Source organism: Marmota flaviventris, chromosome 2, assembly GCF_047511675.1.
Source record: "Marmota flaviventris isolate mMarFla1 chromosome 2, mMarFla1.hap1, whole genome shotgun sequence".
In the NCBI taxonomy this organism is placed as follows: domain Eukaryota; kingdom Metazoa; phylum Chordata; class Mammalia; order Rodentia; family Sciuridae; genus Marmota; species Marmota flaviventris.
In genome coordinates, this window is record NC_092499.1 from 36026871 (window position 1) to 36045819 (window position 18949).

An 18949-nucleotide genomic window follows, 5' to 3' on the forward strand; every position below is an offset into this window, starting at 1 on the left:
TACCATGGTATTGTGCCAAGTGCCCTCTACAGAGCCGTCATTTGAAGACCTGTGAGGAGGAAGGAACCCTCCAATGTGTTACTGCTGCTACCTCTGGAGAAGCCTGTGGAAAGAACAGTCTGGGCCCACCAAAAGGTCAGTGATACTTTTTATTATGGGGCTGTGTAGACCTAGCCTGCATCCTGTCAACCCTATTTCTCAAGCCTATAGAGTCTTTTCTCCAGTTTTTCTCCTGGGCATGGAAGGCAAATAGGTTATATCTCAATTACAAGAAGTGACAATTGGTAGCGTCTCTCTGGAGCACACTGGTAAGGATTCTGAGGAAAAGCAATGTGTCTCTTAGTCCACTGTGAGAATGGGAACAAGAGGCAGCAACACTCCGTTTTGTATGTACCATCCCTGCTCTTGATGTCAGTCCCTGTAATGATGCCTGCAGAGAGAATAATCAGAGCCAACTCTCTGTTGGATTATCCTTTTGGTAGAGAGAAAATTTTTCAATCTCTATCTTTTCCTTGGCTTCCCTGGGTTCTCATGGGCCATTTCCCTTGCTATCAATTGCTGTTGCCTGCAGCCTCAGAAATGAAATTTTTTTAAATGAATGAGAAAGTTCTATCTTACTCTAAAATCATAACTATGTGCCACATCCTCTTTTGAATGACTTATCTACTATTCAACAAGGAAAATCATACCCTAGTTCATCCCATCATGCCCCTAGGGACAGAGACCACTTGGGGAAGATCCTTTTTTCTCCTGAGGCACATAAAAGAAACAGCAGAAGGCAGGTCTAGGAATCCAGTGTCCTGAATTCTTGCCCCAGCTCTGCCTCTACCTATCTACATGACCTTGAGCAAATTTACTTCCCAGGGCTTCAGCATCTTTATCTTTGAAATGAGAGAAGCAGTTCCCTTCCAAGTCGTATCCTCTAGCATGCTAATATATAAAATGACAAAGCTGACCTGAGAGTTATTAGTTTATATCTTCCCGTGCATGTTGTTTGAACTCCACATTGCCCAGCAAGAGAAAAGGCAAAAAATATGCCCCTTCATTGGAGGGTAGCATTGTTTCTGGGTTCAATATGTGTGACTCATCAGAGCCTGGAGGGCCAGGCCCAGATGCCAACTTGGAATCCAGTTATTATTGCATCTGGGAGAGATCAAGTGCTGAAAACAGCCTTTGGAAAAATCATCAATTTTACCAAAAAAAAAAAAAAAAAAAAAAAAAAACCTCTGCAGAGTGTGTGATAACATTTTGATATCTTATTTATCATCTCCAACCCTGAAATCCATTCTGTTCTCTCCTATCTCTACTCTGAAGGAAGGAAGGAGGACAGCCCCTTCCCAGGGAAGATGAGTCACCTATGGGAACAGAGGGGTATCTCTCTCTCTCTCTAGTGAGGAAAGAGCAGAGCTGATGCCACATGCCTTTGAACCACACTGACACCAATGGTTTTTGTAAAGGTGCTCACTCCTGTGGGGATTGAGTTAATAGAAAACTGACATTTGGACCCCAGGCTAGAGGAATCGTGAAACTCAGCAAGTATTATCTGGTGGAATTACTTTTTTCCATCTGAAGATTTTTCAGAAATTCACATGTTCCTTAAGGAATAAGAGCAAAATATGAATGTTTAATACAATTCAATTTGACAAATATTTGTTAAGAGCCTTTTTTTTTTTTTTTTTTTCCCAAGGATCCTCTGAACCAATTTCTAAGAAGACACTGTCATTGTCCTAAGGGATACAAGGATTTTGTCAGGGGGGCCAAAAAATGTAGATAAACAACAACAGATTTTGTTTTGAGACTAGGACACAGTTAACAGTGGCCCTGAGTAAGTAGCTTAGCTTCTGAAAAAAAATGTGCACACAGCATGGATAACCTAAAACACCACATAATCAAAATTTTCTTTTTATGATGAGCTTTAGCCTGTATCTCTTTATTTTGCAGAGCAGGTTTATCTCCTCAACTGAAAGTTTTTGTAAGCTGATCTGTAAAGTATATGAGGAAGCACTTTAAGAATCACATTCCTGAAATTAAGCTCCTGGCAGTCAACACAGGAAAAATGGTACTTTTTTTATCTTTTCAGTAATGAAGAGGGATGCCTGGCACCCCTCATGTTTTTGATGGCCCACCGGGGTCTCCTTCCCCACACTGGTTAAGAAACAGGGATAAACAACCAATGTCCGTACAACAACATAGACAAGAAGAAATGGCCTGCTAGGTTTTTTGGAAATGGACCCTCAGCTCCCTGTGAAGCCAGAGAACTTTAAACCATACTGGCATGATTTGTCCTGCCCTCGTCACAGCCTGAGTCCTAGGCTACATTTATGGGAAAGAAGCAACCCCAAATGACTGCTCATGAAGCTGACCTCCTCGTTCACCTAATCACCCTAGAGACTGGACTAGGGCCTGAGAAGAGAAAGCCTCAGTCCAGAGTTAAGAGGAACCTTTAGAAAAGGGCCCAGCACTGTGTGAAGAGCAATGAGACATTCAACTTGGGAAAAGGGCTCAATTACTCAAAATCCTGGGTGAGCACCCCCAGTCAGAGGGGCTATAGCAGAATCTCTTAGAATATAATACCCAAAAACCAGAAGGCTGAAACACTTGGACAGATAATGTATTCTCTTATCCAATGGGAAAAGGCTGTAAATATCAAACCACCTTTCAAGTGGGTAAGCACCAGTCTGCAGTCTGTAGTTTATGTAAAGGCAGCAGCTCCTGTGGGAAGGAAGGAACCAGAAAATTTACATTTGGAGCTGGGACTCAAGTACGAGTGGAGCTTAGTAAGTACTATCTTCAAATCAAAGTTATTTGGTTTGGTTTTTGAGTTTTCTGGAAGTTCCTAAAGAAAACAAAAAAAAAAAAAAAACATTTCTCCTATCAGTTTTGGTTCTAAGATACTGACTTCTAACTTCTAAAAAGATAAAATGCTAAGGCAGATGGTAGACTTGAGAAAACTCCATTTCCCTATATAATAACTAGAGACCTACTTTTCTTTGACTGGCTTATTTGTTTTATTTTGTTTAGGAAATGGGCAGGAAGATTAGTTGGGCCAAGGGAAAATAATTTGCACAACCAATTATTTTGTTGTACATTTTTGTACCAATTTTGGGTACATTAGATCCAGAAAATCAATTCCAAAGACTCTCAGCTCAGAAAATCCTGAAAGATCTCCTAAACCCAACTTTTTAATTTTGCAAATGAGGACAGTGAAACTCAGAGAGTTGTGAACTTGGGCAGGGTCACACAGCTGAGCCTGATACCAAGGTCCAGGGCAAAACAAAGACATTTCTGATCAATTCAGACCCAAGGGGGGAAAAAATATCATAGTCCTTGACATGGCAGCATTATCTGCATCTCAAACATTCTTTATGCAAAACTTGAACCCTGGGTTCCAAAAGGAGATGAAAGCACTCCACATTTAGGGGAGGGGGATGACTAGCTGTCCTAAGAACAGGACTTGAACTTGATATTAGGGAAAAGGCATAGCCACCATCAGACTGAGGCAGGGATGGAAAATCCTGAAGGAAAACACTGGCCCTGTCTCAGGCCATGGTTATGACCATCAGACACAACCTATGAATCCTGCAGAGCCAATTTCTTTCCCAATGAGAGTGTAGGTTCTGATAGACTGCATCAGACGTGGGATTGCTCTAGACATGGAATATGTATACGCGATTGGCTTGCCTTCTGGTGTTGTAGTGAAAATCTTAACTCTGGACAAACACCTCAGCCCCGAAGCCCTGAGCTCCCTAAAAGAAATTCACCATCACTTATCCTTCTTCTGCATCTTGGGTTGGGGAACAACTCTAGTGCTTGGGAGGCTCCACAAAGATGAGCTCATGAAGTTGACACCACAGGTTTTCGCAAAGTCCCGCAGCACAGTGTTCAACAAACCACCGGCTCTCAGTTGACATTTGGGAAGGGAACACAGCTCACAGTGGAGGTTGGTAAGTGGAGGAGAACATTGACCCCTCTTTTATATTGTGTTGTGAGATCCTTTTTATATTAACGAGTAAAATGTGTCTTCCAACACCATCTCTGCAAACATTTTAAGTCCTACCTGGCTTAAAATAAGCCCTCTCCTCATCCCCTGGGGGAGTACACATGCAGCTAGATACAGCTTTTTCTAAACTCTCCCCCAAATGACTTAACCACCCTGTAAAACTGCTTCGTGGCTCTTCTGTGCCCTCTAAGTCATGCTGTCTTATTATAGAAAGAGAAGTGCCGAGGGACTTCTAGATTTTTAGGTCATTGTGAAAGAGGAATGTTGACCATGTGTTTGACTTCTTGGGAGGAAAATTATAATGATGCTCTATTTAATTGCTTATTATATCCACCATGTTCAGCATGCCTTCTGCCCATTGCTACACCTAATCCTTATTTCTAGCTCTGCGATTTAGGTGCCATTATTATCCTCAAAAGAACTTTTTTATATTTTTATGCTTTATACTTTTATAGAAGCACAGAGAGATTGAGCAACTTCTTTAAGTTGATAAAGTAAGAAAGAGGACCTGGAATTTAATTCATTAATTCAGATTCCAGAGCTAACTGTTTATTAGTGGGGGTGTTATTTTAGTGGGGAAGTCACTGATGTTTTGTTGGTTTGTGTTTGTGAAAATAATCCCTTGAGAAGTGTGCCTCAGATAATGAAGCCAGGGATTGAGCAATGGGACCACTGCTGCACCCCACTTACATATTCCTAACACAACATCATCAAGCTGTTATCTTCCTCCCCACTAAACCAATAAGGAAACTGAAGTGCAGAAAATTAAAATACTTCCCTGGGTTTCAAATTCAAGTCTTCTTTTACTCCAAAGAATTAGCTCTTTTAAATTAATTGCAACTACCAACCAACCAGATTAATTAATTACTTAACTAATTAATAAGACAGCAATCTAATGAACTGTAAAGCAAAAGATTGATCAAAATTGTTCCATTGCTCCTCTCTCTTTGGGAGAATAACCATACAATGGTATAATAGCATATCTGTCCTTCTGCCTTTGTGCTTCTTCTTGGGGAATGTGGAACCCTATCTCCAGGCACCTGGTGGAAGGGTTGTTGCAGTATTTGTAAAGCAGTCTGTGTGTGTGTAGCTCAGGGAGGATCTGGAAAGCTTATCTTTGGAAAAGGAACAGAACTGACAGTAAACCCATGTAAGTCTCAGTAACTAATACTTTCAAACTTCTCTCTGAAATCCTGATCTCCAAATTTTTCATTTTGTTTTATAATCCAACTCTCAACCACAGCAGTCCCATTAATGGATTCCAATTCAAACAGCTGATATGTTCCTACTACTACATGCAGGACCCTGCTGTTTGTCCCCACCTGCTGCTTTAGCTGATAGATGAGAATAATAGTGCTAGTATAGCATTGAGCTAAGCCTAATTTTTATTATAACTGGTGGGATTTTCCATGGGCATGAAAACCTATTAACTCTCTGAAACTCTATTTTCCTCTTCTGTAAAAGGGGAGAGGCAGACCCCGCTTCTGTTTTACCAAGGCAAGCAGCTGTCAGGGGAATTTGGCAGATTTCCAGTAAAGTGACAATAAATGCAGGAAACAAGGAAGGTCTTTGGTGGTCCATGAATTCTACCACCAGTACCTTATTATAGAAAACCTGGCTTTATCAGGAGGGTTCTTCAATAACAAGTAAACATTTAAGTGTTAAGAGGAGTTTGGGTGTCTGAGTTTTTGTAGAGTCTTGTGTCATTGTGTAATTCTGGGGCCGGCAATAAGCTGATATTTGGAAAAGGAACAACTCTAAGTGTTAACCCAGGTATGTTTCTGTGAAGATTACTTGTTTCTAAACATAAGCCATCACGCTTGGAAATTCAGTGAAAGATGACCGAGTTATTCACCCAATTATTAGCATTTTTCACCAGGGGTCTTTCTGGTTGGAATAAGAATATAGGCAACCCCTGAACCAAAGCCTCCTTAGCACTGTCTTCAACACCTTTAAGCATTTAGGAATGTTACATTTGTTTCTGTTAATGTTGGAGGTGTGTGTGTCTGACAAATGGAATCTGAATTGCAGTTTTAGGGTGTAGGGGCAGAAAGCATTTAGAAAGGAAGGTATCCATGTTGGCACAGTTAAGAAAAGCAATATCTAGGGCTGGGGCTGTAGCTTAGTGGCAAAGCGCTTGCCTAGCATGTGTGAGGCACTGGGTTTACTCCTTTACACCAAATAATAATAAATTTTAAAAAATAAGAAAAGCACTATCTAATCCCTATAATGCAAAACCCTGGAGCCAAGCTAGTTGGGTAAACCCATGTAAGATTTTTCTGGTACTGCTACTGAGGGCAAGCTGCTATTTAGGGAAAAGCTAAGATTGAAAGCAAATATTCAAATTAGTTATAAAGATCGTGAACCTCGGAAAACCTGCCCCAGGATGCTGTTAACTGCTGTGTTTCTAATTAGGTCCTCATGGAACATTCTCATTCCTGCCTGGGCTGAGCTCTGTGCATCAGGGAAGCCCCTTTTGATATCCGTTCATTTCTGTGCTCCTTAGTGAAAAAAAAAAAAATGGCAACTAAGCTTGGAAGATTGAGAGAAGGATTCTCTAATCCAAATGTAATAACAACATTTCTCTCCATCTTGAAAAGCCCAAGGGATATTTTGAGTGCTGCCCCACCATCCTTAAAACAAACTTAATTTCAAGTAACTTCAGTGTAGCTCAAATTTTGTTTCATGAGAAAGTCTGAATTTGCTATGACAACAGAAGCTCCTTCCAAACAACTGTTTAGAGTTTAACTTTTATTCATAATTCCGAAAAGATGCCAATTATCCAGTGTGTACCTCAAAATAAATCTTCTACTTTTGTGGCCAAATAATCATCCATGTTAGAAAAGTGAGAATCAAGTCAGGCACAGTGGGGCACCCCTGTAATCCCAGAGACTCAGGAGGCTGAGGCAGGAAGGTGGCAAGTTCATAGCCAATTTGGGGAGACCCAGCTTCAAAATAAAAAATGAAAATGGTTGGGGAAGTAAGTCAGAAGAAAAGCACCCCTGAGTTCAATCCCCAGCACTGCAAAAAAAAAAAAAAAAAAAAAAAAGAAAGAAAGAAAGCTAGAATCAGAATGCCCTCATTAAGCATTATGCTACCTTCAAAGACCTTCCTAAAGCCCCTATACCAACAACAGCATTAGACAGGAAAGAATGCCCATGACTGTGTGTCCAGTGGCTAACTAGGGCCTAAGGAGCAGAGGTGTCAGCTGCTATGTTTCCAAACTGGCTATTTAGAGATATTAGTCCTCCAGATATTAGAAACAGTAACCTGAAAAGGCATGTGCAATTCCATTTTTATAATTCTCATCTTTCCCAAAGAACTGTTATAAATTCTTCCCCTAAGGTGTTATATTCATCCTTCTTTTAGTTCCTTTATCCGTGATGTGTTCAGAGATGAAATATTGGTTGAGATTCAAAAAAACATCCATGAGATTTACCTTAAGCTTTCCCTGTCAGAGAGATTCTAAGAGCTAAAAAGATGGGAAGCTGACATTTGGGAACTAGATTAAAAAGAAAATCCAAATTAATCCCAAAGAGCAATGCTCAATAGATAGTTATTTAGACATAGCGTGTCAACCCTGCAAGTCACTCAGTTGGCTAGACTTCCCCTATCTTGGTCTTGCCTGGAAAAATAATAATAACATGCTCATTCCAGACGTGCCTGGAGTAGACAGAAATGTCAGCCTCCAGCCCTAAAAACTCCTTGTGATTTGGTTTATTTCAATAGAGTTTATCATTACATACAGTGTTCTGGAAGTAATAGAAAAGTGCATTAGAAGCGCCTGCAAATGGAAATGAAATGTAAATTTAGATTGTAAATATATGACTGCAGTAAATAGATAGCAAGAAAAAAGATGAGGAGATTAGAAACCTACCACATTTCTCTAACCCTAAAGGGGCTGTTTCTATAAATAGTTTAAAACTATTGAAGAGGAGCCTGGAGGAGTAAGGAGGAGGACAGAGGCAAACAGATTTTCTCCTAATCCTCTTCACATTGCAAAATTGGAAACTGTTCCTCAATCAAAATGTCCCTGAGCCAAGGAAGAAATCTTGTCTGTTTCAAGACTAAAGGGTGGTGGGTAGGTGTCTCCTAGGACTGATTTTGAAGATGGCTCCTTGTAAGTGCTGGCAATTCCCAGGTTGGGGAAGGAGGTGAACACAAAAATACATCCAAGTAAGTGTGCAGGGACCAGACGTTCTTGGGGAGCAGGACTTCCCCGGGGGTCTTCTACATGGCCTTTTAACCTTTCCTATTTTAACCGGATGGATGGGATCTCAGAAGATCAGCCCTTGGATTCATACCAGGAACTTCACAGAAAGAACCAGCTTAGCTTCACTCAGGAGACCTAGCATATTGTGACTTTAAAGATTCTTTTAATCCGACTGTTTTAGGAAGAGCTCTAAAGGCTGAAAGAAAGGTGAAAACAAGGTTTAAATCCTGTGAAAGGAAAATGAAGATGTTAAATATTTGACTAGCAAAGAAACTGAGAAAAAAAAAAAATCTGGTTCGTGTCTACCACTGGTAAAAGAGACTTTGTGAAAGACAGAATAAGCACCCCAAGGTGACACTACACTAAACTTCTCTGTCAGTGAGCTTCAGGCCATTCCCCACTGCAGGTAGATAGTGAGGAGAGCCCATCAGGCGCCTTCCTCCAGGGGGCCTGGGGCACCGTTTGTGTAAAGCTGTGTGCTGTGGTGTTACTCAGGAAGTAGCTTCCAGAAGCCCAGTGTTTGGACAGGGAACCAGGCTGGTCGTCCACCCAAGTGAGTATGAAGGCCAAAGCTGCCATGGCTGGCCACGGCCTCTCCTTTCTCCGTCATGTCCGATGGTGTCTGGGGAGCTCTCCTGGAGGGGTGCCTGCTTACTTTGCCTGCTTTATCATAGAGAAGCAGACCAGGAAAGATAGGAAAGCCCTCAAATCTCACCTTTAAACTTATCTCCCTAGCTCTCCCCATTTCTGTAGTGAGTTTCCAGTAAACCAGAATCCAGTGGGTTGATGTGACCAATTTTAATGAAAAGCAGAGAAACAGAGACCCCCAAAGTGCAATAAAGTGGAAACTATGTGAGCAGCAGCCAGGGGAAGGCAATGAGGAAAGAAAAAAAAAAAAAAAGAAATGGATTACCAGTGAAGGTGGCAGTTTAGTCATTAAAAAGAACAGCAAGAAATTTTAAGTTAAATTTAAATTTTAAATTTTAACACATATATATTATATATGTATATATGTACATATATATCATGTATAGATATAAATATAGATGATATAGCGATATCAGGGCTCCATTGACCTCTGGAAGCCCAGGTCTCATCTGCAGAAGCTGCTTTCAGGAAATCCTCAAATTATCTGAAAACCTGTAGTTTAGTGCCCATCTGCAAAGAGCAACCCCTGTTCCTGTTTTTGTAAAACCTTCTCTGACTGTGACAATAGTGGAAGCAGCAACTTTAAAATGACATTTGGAAAAGGAACTCTCTTGACCGTGAATCCAAGTAAGTGGAGGGACTGGGGCTGGGGAAACTCCAATTCTTCTCATTTCAGTTTCTTGCCCCTCCAAAACATCCCAGCTTATCTTCCAAATCTAACTTTGTACAGGGGAATAGGGACCTCATCAGAAGGATTAGAACTCTATTGTACAGAGACTAAATTACTTTCGGCCAAAAACATTCCTATCATCCATCTTAAATGAAATCATTGGTGCAGGGAGGAAAGTTGAACACAGGATCCTGAGGGATTCAGCTAAGGCCAGGAAGCATTTGCCAAAAAGATAGAGGAAACTGGCGTACTGTGACTATGCAAATTCAGTAGACCAAACATAAATCTTCAGATGTAGATACTAAAACTCCCCTGAATCTCTCTCCTGAAATAATGGGACCTGAAATTTCATTAACTAATGCTGGAAAGTCTGCAGGCACATTTCTTCCTTTACCTTCCCTGTTCTCTCTTAAAGGAACTGTTCTCACTCCCAATCCAGCAACTGAGGTCTCTGTGGGCAAAACTGTTTGGTACCCTTAGGCAGAGCCTTTAACCCCCTTATTCCTGGGTTACCAAGATATTGATTCGGCCTCCACTTTGTGTGATTCACCTGAGAATAGGGAGGAAACTTGTCTCCTGAGTGGCGAGAATAGAGCAGCACATTCTCTCCTTCAAAAACTCACTCACCCTTCCCTCGTGGTAAGAATGTGTGTGTGCCAAAAAAGTTTAAAATGTTAGAGATGAAAGTAAGGAGTGGTTGCTATTGGCACTTATTGAAAATCTATGTTGCTGGTGGGTCTCTGAGAGTGGTGCTTTTAGACTAATGCAGGGAAAGTCTGGCTCATTATAAAATTCAGGTGAAGTGAAAATGGGAAAAGCTTGAAGGCCCCCAGGCTCCTTTTGACATGAGCTAAGTGCCCTGGATGCTGAGCAAAGACCAGTTTAATTTATTCAGCTCTGCTTTCTGTGATCAAGAGAAGATGCCACGTAGGAGGGACACATGGGGAAACGCAGCTCAGCCTTAAAAACAGTGACTAGGGAAGTGGGGGACAAGCAAGTGATTCCCTGACACAGCACATGCAGCCCGGAAGGGTACATGCATCCCTGTGGCATGCAGCCTGGAACGTTCTGGGGTAGGCCCTGCCTGAAAAACACACAGGGTGGTTTAGTCATGAAGTTCTCACGTGCAGAAGTGCCTGGCTCAGCAGGGGCAAAGTCAGCACCTCTGCAAAGATGGATACAATGAATAATACATGATGTCATTAAATCCCACGCACTCAGCAGTCTCTGAGGTCTTATTAAATTAAAGCGTCAAGGGGATTCATATTGTTCATATGAATCTCGGGAGACTCAAGGACTTGGTGGCTTTTCATGGGGTGGGCAGGAAAGGGTGGAGACCAGACAGTAGGTTTTTTGGGTTTTTTTTTTTTTTTTTTTTTTTTTTTTTCCCCTAGGTGTCTTTCTGGAAATGTGCTAGGGCAGGAATCTGCAGTAGCAGATTTTCCAGAATGCAGAGAGAGGCTAGGAACCTCTCTGGTTCATGCTTGGCCTCTTAGGGGCCTGACAGCTGTAACATCCCCTACACTTCAAAATGTTAGAGAAGCCAAGGAGTTTGACAGGCTAACCATGCAAAGAAAATATCTGTGCCAGGAAAGCATCCTTCCAGAACCCTGAGCAGTGATTGTACGCCAGATTTCCCATGCAGTGGACCCTGTATGTGCAGGGGTTACAAGGCAAGGCTGGAGTTCAAGAAACCCATGATTAAATTGTTTCCTTCTATCAGCAGAACACAGAGATTATTGCACAGCAACACTTTGGTGCCCACGTGTGTGAGGGCTTCAGCTGAGGGCCGGCATTTGGTTTTGTTCATGTCCTATGGAGGCTAAAGTGGGGAGAAGGGACTCTTTAGACAGTGAACACTGGGAAATGTTGAAGAGATGAGAAGGGCTGTCTAAATCCCTGACTTAAAGCCAATGCATACCTCTTCTTACCTAAGTATTAACCTTTCTCTCTTACCCTTTTCATGACAATAAGCGAGCTAATGCCTTGACCTTTAGCTAATAAGTAACTGCTTGAAAAGATGACTAAGGAAGGCTAGCGTAAACTCAGTCAAAATAGCTTAATAGTTTAAAATTTTAATTCAATAAAAGAGCTTCAATATCTGTTTTTCACATCCAGGGATAGGATTTGATCACCTTCACACCACATAATGAGACTGTCTGCATTTTGCTCTTTTTTGCTCATTTTTTGTGGCATCCATCAGACAGAGTCAAGGAGACCCCCAGACCCCTACAGTCATGACTCTCAGCACTGGGAACTTTGTTTGGTCAAGGGACGTTATTTACAGCAACCCCAAGTAAACATGCATAAGCCAGCTTCCAAAGGGACCTCACTAAACCACTAGGCTGCTCGGTGAGGTCAGACACCTCGGCTGAGACTGTTGGGTGACCTAAACCTGGAATAGTCCCCAGGAGAGTGTTTCACCATAACAAGGCTCAGGTATAAACTTCTGTGAGCCTCTACTTACATTTCACCAGGTTCAAAACTGACAAAAGCCTGTGGTGTGGAGGCTCAACTCAATATGCCCGTCATCTTCCTTTCTTATGCTCGGGCATGAAGGGAAGCTCAGGAGACAGTGTTTTGTGAAGCTAGAGTCTGAACCTCATCTAATGCTAGTCAGCCTCCAAAAGGCTGAACCCTCTTCTCCTGTCTCCTTGTAATCAATTCATTGTCATCAGAAATGTGTGACACCTCGAGGGGAGGGAAGGACATGTCTTGAAAACTGATCAGAGAAATTGTCCTGAAAATGATGCTGTAAAATGGAAATGAGACCTTTAGAAAGAGAGATGCTGAACATGAGAAATCAGTAAGCCTCCGTGGAAAGCAGAGGAAAGAGGGAGATGAGAGGCAGGCCCCCGGGGTGCAGCAGGTCAGTGTTCCAGGACCACACGTGGTCCTCTGACCTCCAGCGGGAAGAAACTCAGCCTCACAGGTCCAGGCCCCTTTGGGTGAATTTATTTTTTGCCCAGAATTAAAATAGGAAGATGTGTGTGAGCCCAGGGGTCCCTCCAGGGGTTCTTGTAAAGGCCTCCATTACAGTGCTAACACTGGTGCTGGCTATGGAAAGCTGACATTTGGACAAGGGACCATCTTGACTGTCCATTCAAGTAAGTGTAACAGGACACAGAATCATGCTGGAAATTCTGGAATATCACCCCTGATGTGTCAGGTTTAAAAGAAATGTATGTTGCCCAGGATCTAGACCTTGCTTCAAGTTAACTAGTGTCATCCAGAGTCCTTTCTCTTCTTCAGTCTCAACATAAGAGATTCCCTTTCAAGCCCTGAACCTAGTTCTCTCCCACTGCTCTGAGTAAAGCTAAGCTTGACCCTGGGAAACTAGAATCTTCTCTGCTTTTAGAACTTTCTCTGGAAGTGAGGTCCTAAGTTTTTTTGTTTTTTGGTTTTCTGGGTTTTTTGCTAGGGGCCCTCCATTTCCAATTGACTTCCCCGAGTAACCCCTTCTATTTTGTAGCATCATTCTCCATCAGAAAGTTCTTCCTCATATCAATCTTAAATTCTTCTTGGCACAGCTGAGGCCATTTCCGTAAGCAGCATCCGCAGTGGAGAGGGATAATTGAGAGTAGAGTTTGAATAGGTATGTCGTATTCAGTTCAGAATGGATTTTAAATGAAAGCAATGAGGGAAAAACTGAAAACTGAATGGGAATCTGAGGTCTTATTTCAAATCCCTCTATGTTCCCTGAAAGTCTCCTACTGCTTCTATAAATGCAAACTCCAAAGAGAGAAAGAGAAAGGATGGACAGAAATAAGCATCCACTGAGTCCGTTCCTATCGCTGAAACCGCAGGCAAAGGATTACAATTAATTCCAAAGAGTTTCAGATACAAGGCTTAATACCTTTCTCCTCGTGGTGACTTGTATCCTTGCTGATAATTAGAGCAGATAGAAAGATTTGGCTTTCGTTTGTTTGCGGTTGCACCCCACTGGGAAGAGAGAGAAATGCGACTGTTTTTTAAGATTCATAAAGTTCCTTCTGTCAGTCGTTGTGAAACTCCCCTGCAGGGAGATTCACGACAGCTATGAGAAGCTGATATTTGGAAAGAGTTCATAACTAACAGCGAAGGCAAGCAAGCTGGAGACGCCAAAACTCATAGTGCCCCCCACATAACTTCACTCCCTTCCCATTTCCAGCCTTTTGGCTCTTGTGGGGATCCTAAGGGAGTCAGATGGACATGGATTAAGAGGAGCCTGGAGCGTGGAAAGTGTGGGTGCTTGGGAATGATAAGTGAAAAGAATAAGAGACCGGAAGGGGAGAAAGTTAAAAAGCAAGAATATGTCTTTCACTGCACTGGATAAGGCTAAGTCGGGGAGGTGGGTATCTGCAGGGTGCTGTTTTCATGGGATCTCCACCAAGGAGGGTGTCCTTTCAGACAAAGGGATGAGCTAGCTCCTGTGTTCCCGTAGTAGCTACTCTTGTGCAGGCATAGTTGCTCCAGCCGATAGCACAATCCCAGTTTGGTGTGTGTGGAGGAGGCATCTGACATCCCTGTCGTTAGCTGCTGCTCTGAGCAGCAGCATAAATTCACACCGGGTGGGTGTGGAGCTGGAATGTGCCAGAGCTCCTCCTCAGCTGAATGCTGGGTTGTGAGAATGTCTCAAATGTGCAAGATGCCTCCAAGTGAAATCTGGTTCTAACAAGCAGGGCACAGGTTGAGCCAATATTACCCATTTTTTTGTTGAGCTTCTCCAAGTCCATTCATATGAACACCAACACTGAGAGGTTGACATTTGAGCTCAGGATCCAATTGACTGAAATATGCCAACGGGGTCCGAAAGGCCAAAAGTGCCTTTGGAGCTCAGCCTTTGTTGTTAGCTCTCTGGCAGTTGTCATTTCAGCAAAGCGCACCCACTTAGAAAGGTCAGCTCTTCATTAGCCAGACAAATGAGAACAACATATTGACCAGTGATAAGGAGTGGGGAGCCCAGATCTCAGCCTCTGAGAGCCTGGCATTTTCAGTCTTTTAATCATGGCATGCCGGTGAGCATATGCTGTCTCAGAGAAGGCAGATCAATGGTGCCTGAGGACCTGGTGTCACCAAGCCAGAGCTTGGAGATGGAAATGAAATGCAGATGGGGATGCTGTATGAATGGGGGAATAATAGAGAAGGGAGGAGGAGACAGGGAGCTGATGATGCTTTTTAAAACTTGAAGCTTTTCAGAAATTGTAATGGCACCAAGGTGGAGAAGGACATATCCCCAGCAGGTTTCCTGTATCCCCAATAGAATCTGTCCTACCTGTGACTCCGACTCAGATCCCATAGGTAATGCTGAACAGCACCTGAAATGCCTTTTGAAGTGGCAGCGAGAGATACTGGGGTCTATCTACACTCTTTAAGGGTCACCTGTCAGTTATTGTAAAGGGTTGTGTGGCTGTGTCACAACTTCCTACAGCAAGTTGATTTTCGGGCAAGGGACAAGTTTATCAGTCATTCCAAGTAAGTCTCCCAGTGATGCTGCCTATGGAGTGTGGCAGGGCTGATAGTCACATGCATGGAGCTCAAATGGCTGTGCAGGTGGCAGGGTGGTTGAGGATACAAAGCTAAAGGACTTAACTTTGATCAGAAAATAAGGTCATATTGGCAAATGTGGGTTTAGACCTTAAAAGGTGGCACAGAGAACGTGGGACTTGAAAGTGGTAATTTAAAAAACAACCTGTGGTCTACCAGTATATTCTCCCTGCCCATGGGGGATGAGCTGGGATAGAGGGAATGGACAAGGGACACTGCATAATGGGGTTGTCAGAAAAAGAGACAGGCTAGGAAGCAGTAAGGTGATCAGAGCCTCAAGCTGAGTTCATCCAGAGAGAAGGAATTGTTCCAGAAGTTTTTATAAAGGAATAAAAGCCTTCCCAGAGTCAAAAGATGTCGTAAAGAGCCCTGATTAAAATGCATTTCAGAGTCATATGATCATCAGGAGAGAGATAAAGTCTTAAAAGGAAAAGAATTTTTTAAATGCCCAAGCATAAAGCAAATGGGCCTACACCTTTAATTAGACAGCGAGCAATGCAGACACACATTAGCCTTCCTTTTAATCCCCTCTCTGGAGGAATCTGTCCCTCCAGCTGCACATGGTCACAGCTGCTCTAAGCCCTGGAGCTCCTTCCTGCTGATACCCTTGCTCCTGCGCCCACACAGAGAAGGAGACAGCCCACCTGCCTGCCAGCCTGCCGGGCAGTCGGTGGGGCCCCAGGTGTACGCTCTGGCTCACTCTTCCGCCTGGTTTTTGTTGAGCTTCCTATCACAGTGGAACACCGGTGGCCAGTTCTATTTTGGGACGGGGACAAGTTTGACTGTCATTCCAAGTAAGTCAAAGAAAATTTTCCGTCACCATTGTATACCCTTTAAACTGCAGAGAGAACCATCAAAAGTCTGCTACTCAGTCTCTCTGCTTCTAGATGTAACTTTATCTGGAACATAGCAAAGAGCCCCTCTCCTCCACCCAGGGAATGGTTCATAAATCATCAAGGCCAGAACAGATCTTAATTGCCCTGCCTGAAAATTCCTGTGGGGAGGAAGACAGAGAGAGATGTTTGCAGCGATGGTCTCCCCTCTGTCACACTCCATCATCTGCACGGACCCGAGGGGTCAGGCTCTTCAGGGCAGAGTTCTCAGGAGCAAGGGGTGGAGAGATGACTCTCAGCTGAGAAAGGAGGGACAGAGGCTAGAGCAGGACCAGAGGTGACTTCACAGATAACTGAAATAAGTTAGACTTGAGGGAGCACTGATACCATCTAGAGAAAGATTTCTTCTTATCTTTAGAGTCAAAATCGAAACACATTTCAAGCCTCTCTTAATGGCAGTCTTTCATCCCAGTTTCTCTCAGTTGTTCCAGCAGGAAATGGTTGGAAAGGGTCACTGATGGCTTTGATGTTGTGAAAACAATGCAAACAACAGGTTCATGAGAAATGGGTGGGGGAGGGGACCTTGCAGAAGAGTTTGGAGTTTGGAGCCATGGTTTTTGCAATGGCTTAGCACACTGTGCGTCTAATTATGGAAGCGAGAAATTAACCTTCGGAACTGGAACCAGACTCACTGTGACACCCAGTAAGTACTTCATCCCTGGTCAGGAAATCAGCCTGGGTCTGATTCTGGGGGTGACACTGGACCACACAGACTTAGAGAATTTCCATCTTTCTTTTTTCATAACTGGTAGAGATGGGCGGCAGCCAAATATCTGAGTTTTCTGGGGGAACTCCAGTCTTGAATATTTAATTCCTCACTAGAAAATATGATTCATAATTCTGTTTTTGCTGCTGCCATCATGTGCTAATGTGACATGTGAAGAGAATTCAGACAGAATGACTGTATCCTCACTTTTATCTTGTATGATAATTTTAACTTTGAGTACTGCAAGTGTTTGGAAAAAAATAGTAGAAACATAAGATATCAAAGAGACAAGCAAACCAGCAGAGCCAGCGAGGCCACGTGTCAGGTGCATAATTTTATAAAACTAGTGTGGTGTGTCTTTTTGCAGATGGCAAAGGTATTTGGAAAAGTGCTAAGAACTGGTGCCCTAGGTAGGGCAAGTTTCCTCTAAGTAGGAAGACTAAGCGCTGGTTCCAAGGGGAAACTCAGAAAACTCCAGGGTCTTCCCATCCAAGGGAGCTTATCATTGGGGCCCATCTGTATTTAGCTAATTGCACTGTGAATGGCACAGAATTAACAGTTAAAAAGGACTATGTCTGAGATAATAGAAGATAGACAGATGACAGAGAAATAGATTGATAGCTGCCAACCATGTGTACACAGAGGAATGTGTAAAATCTGGGGAAAATTGATTTCTTACTCCTGTAATTAAAAACTATAGAGAGTTTGGATATGTTCACTTTGAACCAAAGACAGCCTCACAAAATGAAGATTAAAACATACTGAAAGAGCAAGAACTGGAGGCATGGAAACTTTCCAAGTCTGGATTTCCCAACTGTCTTACCCACTCCATTACCTAGAGGACAGGTTTTTGGTCTTTTGGATTTTTTTTTTTCTTTTCACTTTTCTGCAGGCGAAATTAATGGCATGAGAATTGAGAATTTGGAGGGTTCAGACTCTTGCAGTGAAAATTATATTATAAAGTGTCTCCCAGCCAGGCTGGATAAAGAATCTTTAGACATCAAGGACTTTTTCTTCTCTTCTTTTCTCTTCTCTGGATAAGACAAGAAAATGGTCTCTTCTCACTCTGAATATAGGAACAGGGAGCTCAGAGAGAGCCTCAGAGTTCTGAAGCAAGACAGTGACAAAACTGAACCATGGGACTTGGGGACCCAGTGACAGTCTGCTCACTCCCAGATGCCACAGTAGCCAGAAATATTCAGGGAACTTTCTCAAGGTGAGACCCTAACATTCCCAGGGAAAACACCACTAAGAGCCACTCAGCATAAGAGTGTTTTACCCAGAAGGAGACAGTCACAGTGGTTCACACCAGCTCAAAGCCCAAATATTTGAAAACTAAATGAAATCCAGCTATAATGAGTTCATTTTCCAAACAGTGCTTCCAGAAATCATTAGTTGTTGATAGTTGCTATGGGTTTGGAACTTGGAGGACATGAGGCTAAGTGGAGTTATTTGGAACAGGAGGATCTGATTAGAATTAATGAGATGAAAGAAAAATCTGGCTAGAAGGATAGAAAAGTCCTGAAAGAAAAGATAAAGTAACTCTTGGAAGAGTTATATAGCATTTATCTAGTCCAAGCAGAAAGAGCAAACAGGAGCCAAATTCCAATATACAACTGATCTTTTCACATTTACAAGATTCTACAATTATTAACAATGTTTTTGGCTTCTTGACCAAATGCCAGCAGGTCCTAAAATGCAAATTGGAATGGTACTGTTTCCAGCACTAAGTCACTCACCCCTCCTTCCACATCCCTAGTCACGCCCAGACTGTTGTTGTAAAGGGGTTTGATGCTGTGTGAACTACGGAAACAAGCTGTTCTTTGGCTCAGGAACCATTTTGAGAGTTGAGCCTTGTAAGTACAAAACACATTCTGGTCCATCCTAATCCCAACCCGAGTTTTAATACATATTGAAGAGACTGTGACTTACAAGTATTTGAGTCTAGAGGGGGAAAAAAAATTGAAATTCCAGGTGCACTACATGTACTTTCATTAGTGTGATTCATCTAAGAATGTCCATGCATTGTCTTTGAGTTAATCACATCAATTCACTGGTGTGACCCACAGTTTTAAAAATTGAGTTTAAACTACGGAATTTCTTTTAAAAAAAAAAGTCAACATCTATAAGGACCAGGCTGCTTGTTGTTGGGGATTCTAGACTCACAAAATGGAAACCTCAGTCTGTAGTTTGAGCCTGGAGATTTATCTTGAGCCTGTGACTTAGGTGTAAGAAAAGCTGCATGCTGCTTGGCTTGCAGGGCATTTCTGGGGTAAGTGTCAGGAGAAAGCCC

General features: G+C 42.6%; 1 gene segment (V, D, J or C); it reads left to right on the forward strand.

Moving 5' to 3' along the window:
• The window catches only part of LOC114078987 (T-cell receptor alpha chain constant-like), a 438631-nt gene that overhangs the window by 364055 nt on the left and 55627 nt on the right, over window positions 1-18949 (forward strand). The window contains 1 exon segment of the C gene segment in view: window positions 15794-15851. Within this exon segment, the coding sequence occupies window positions 15794-15851 (58 nt within the window).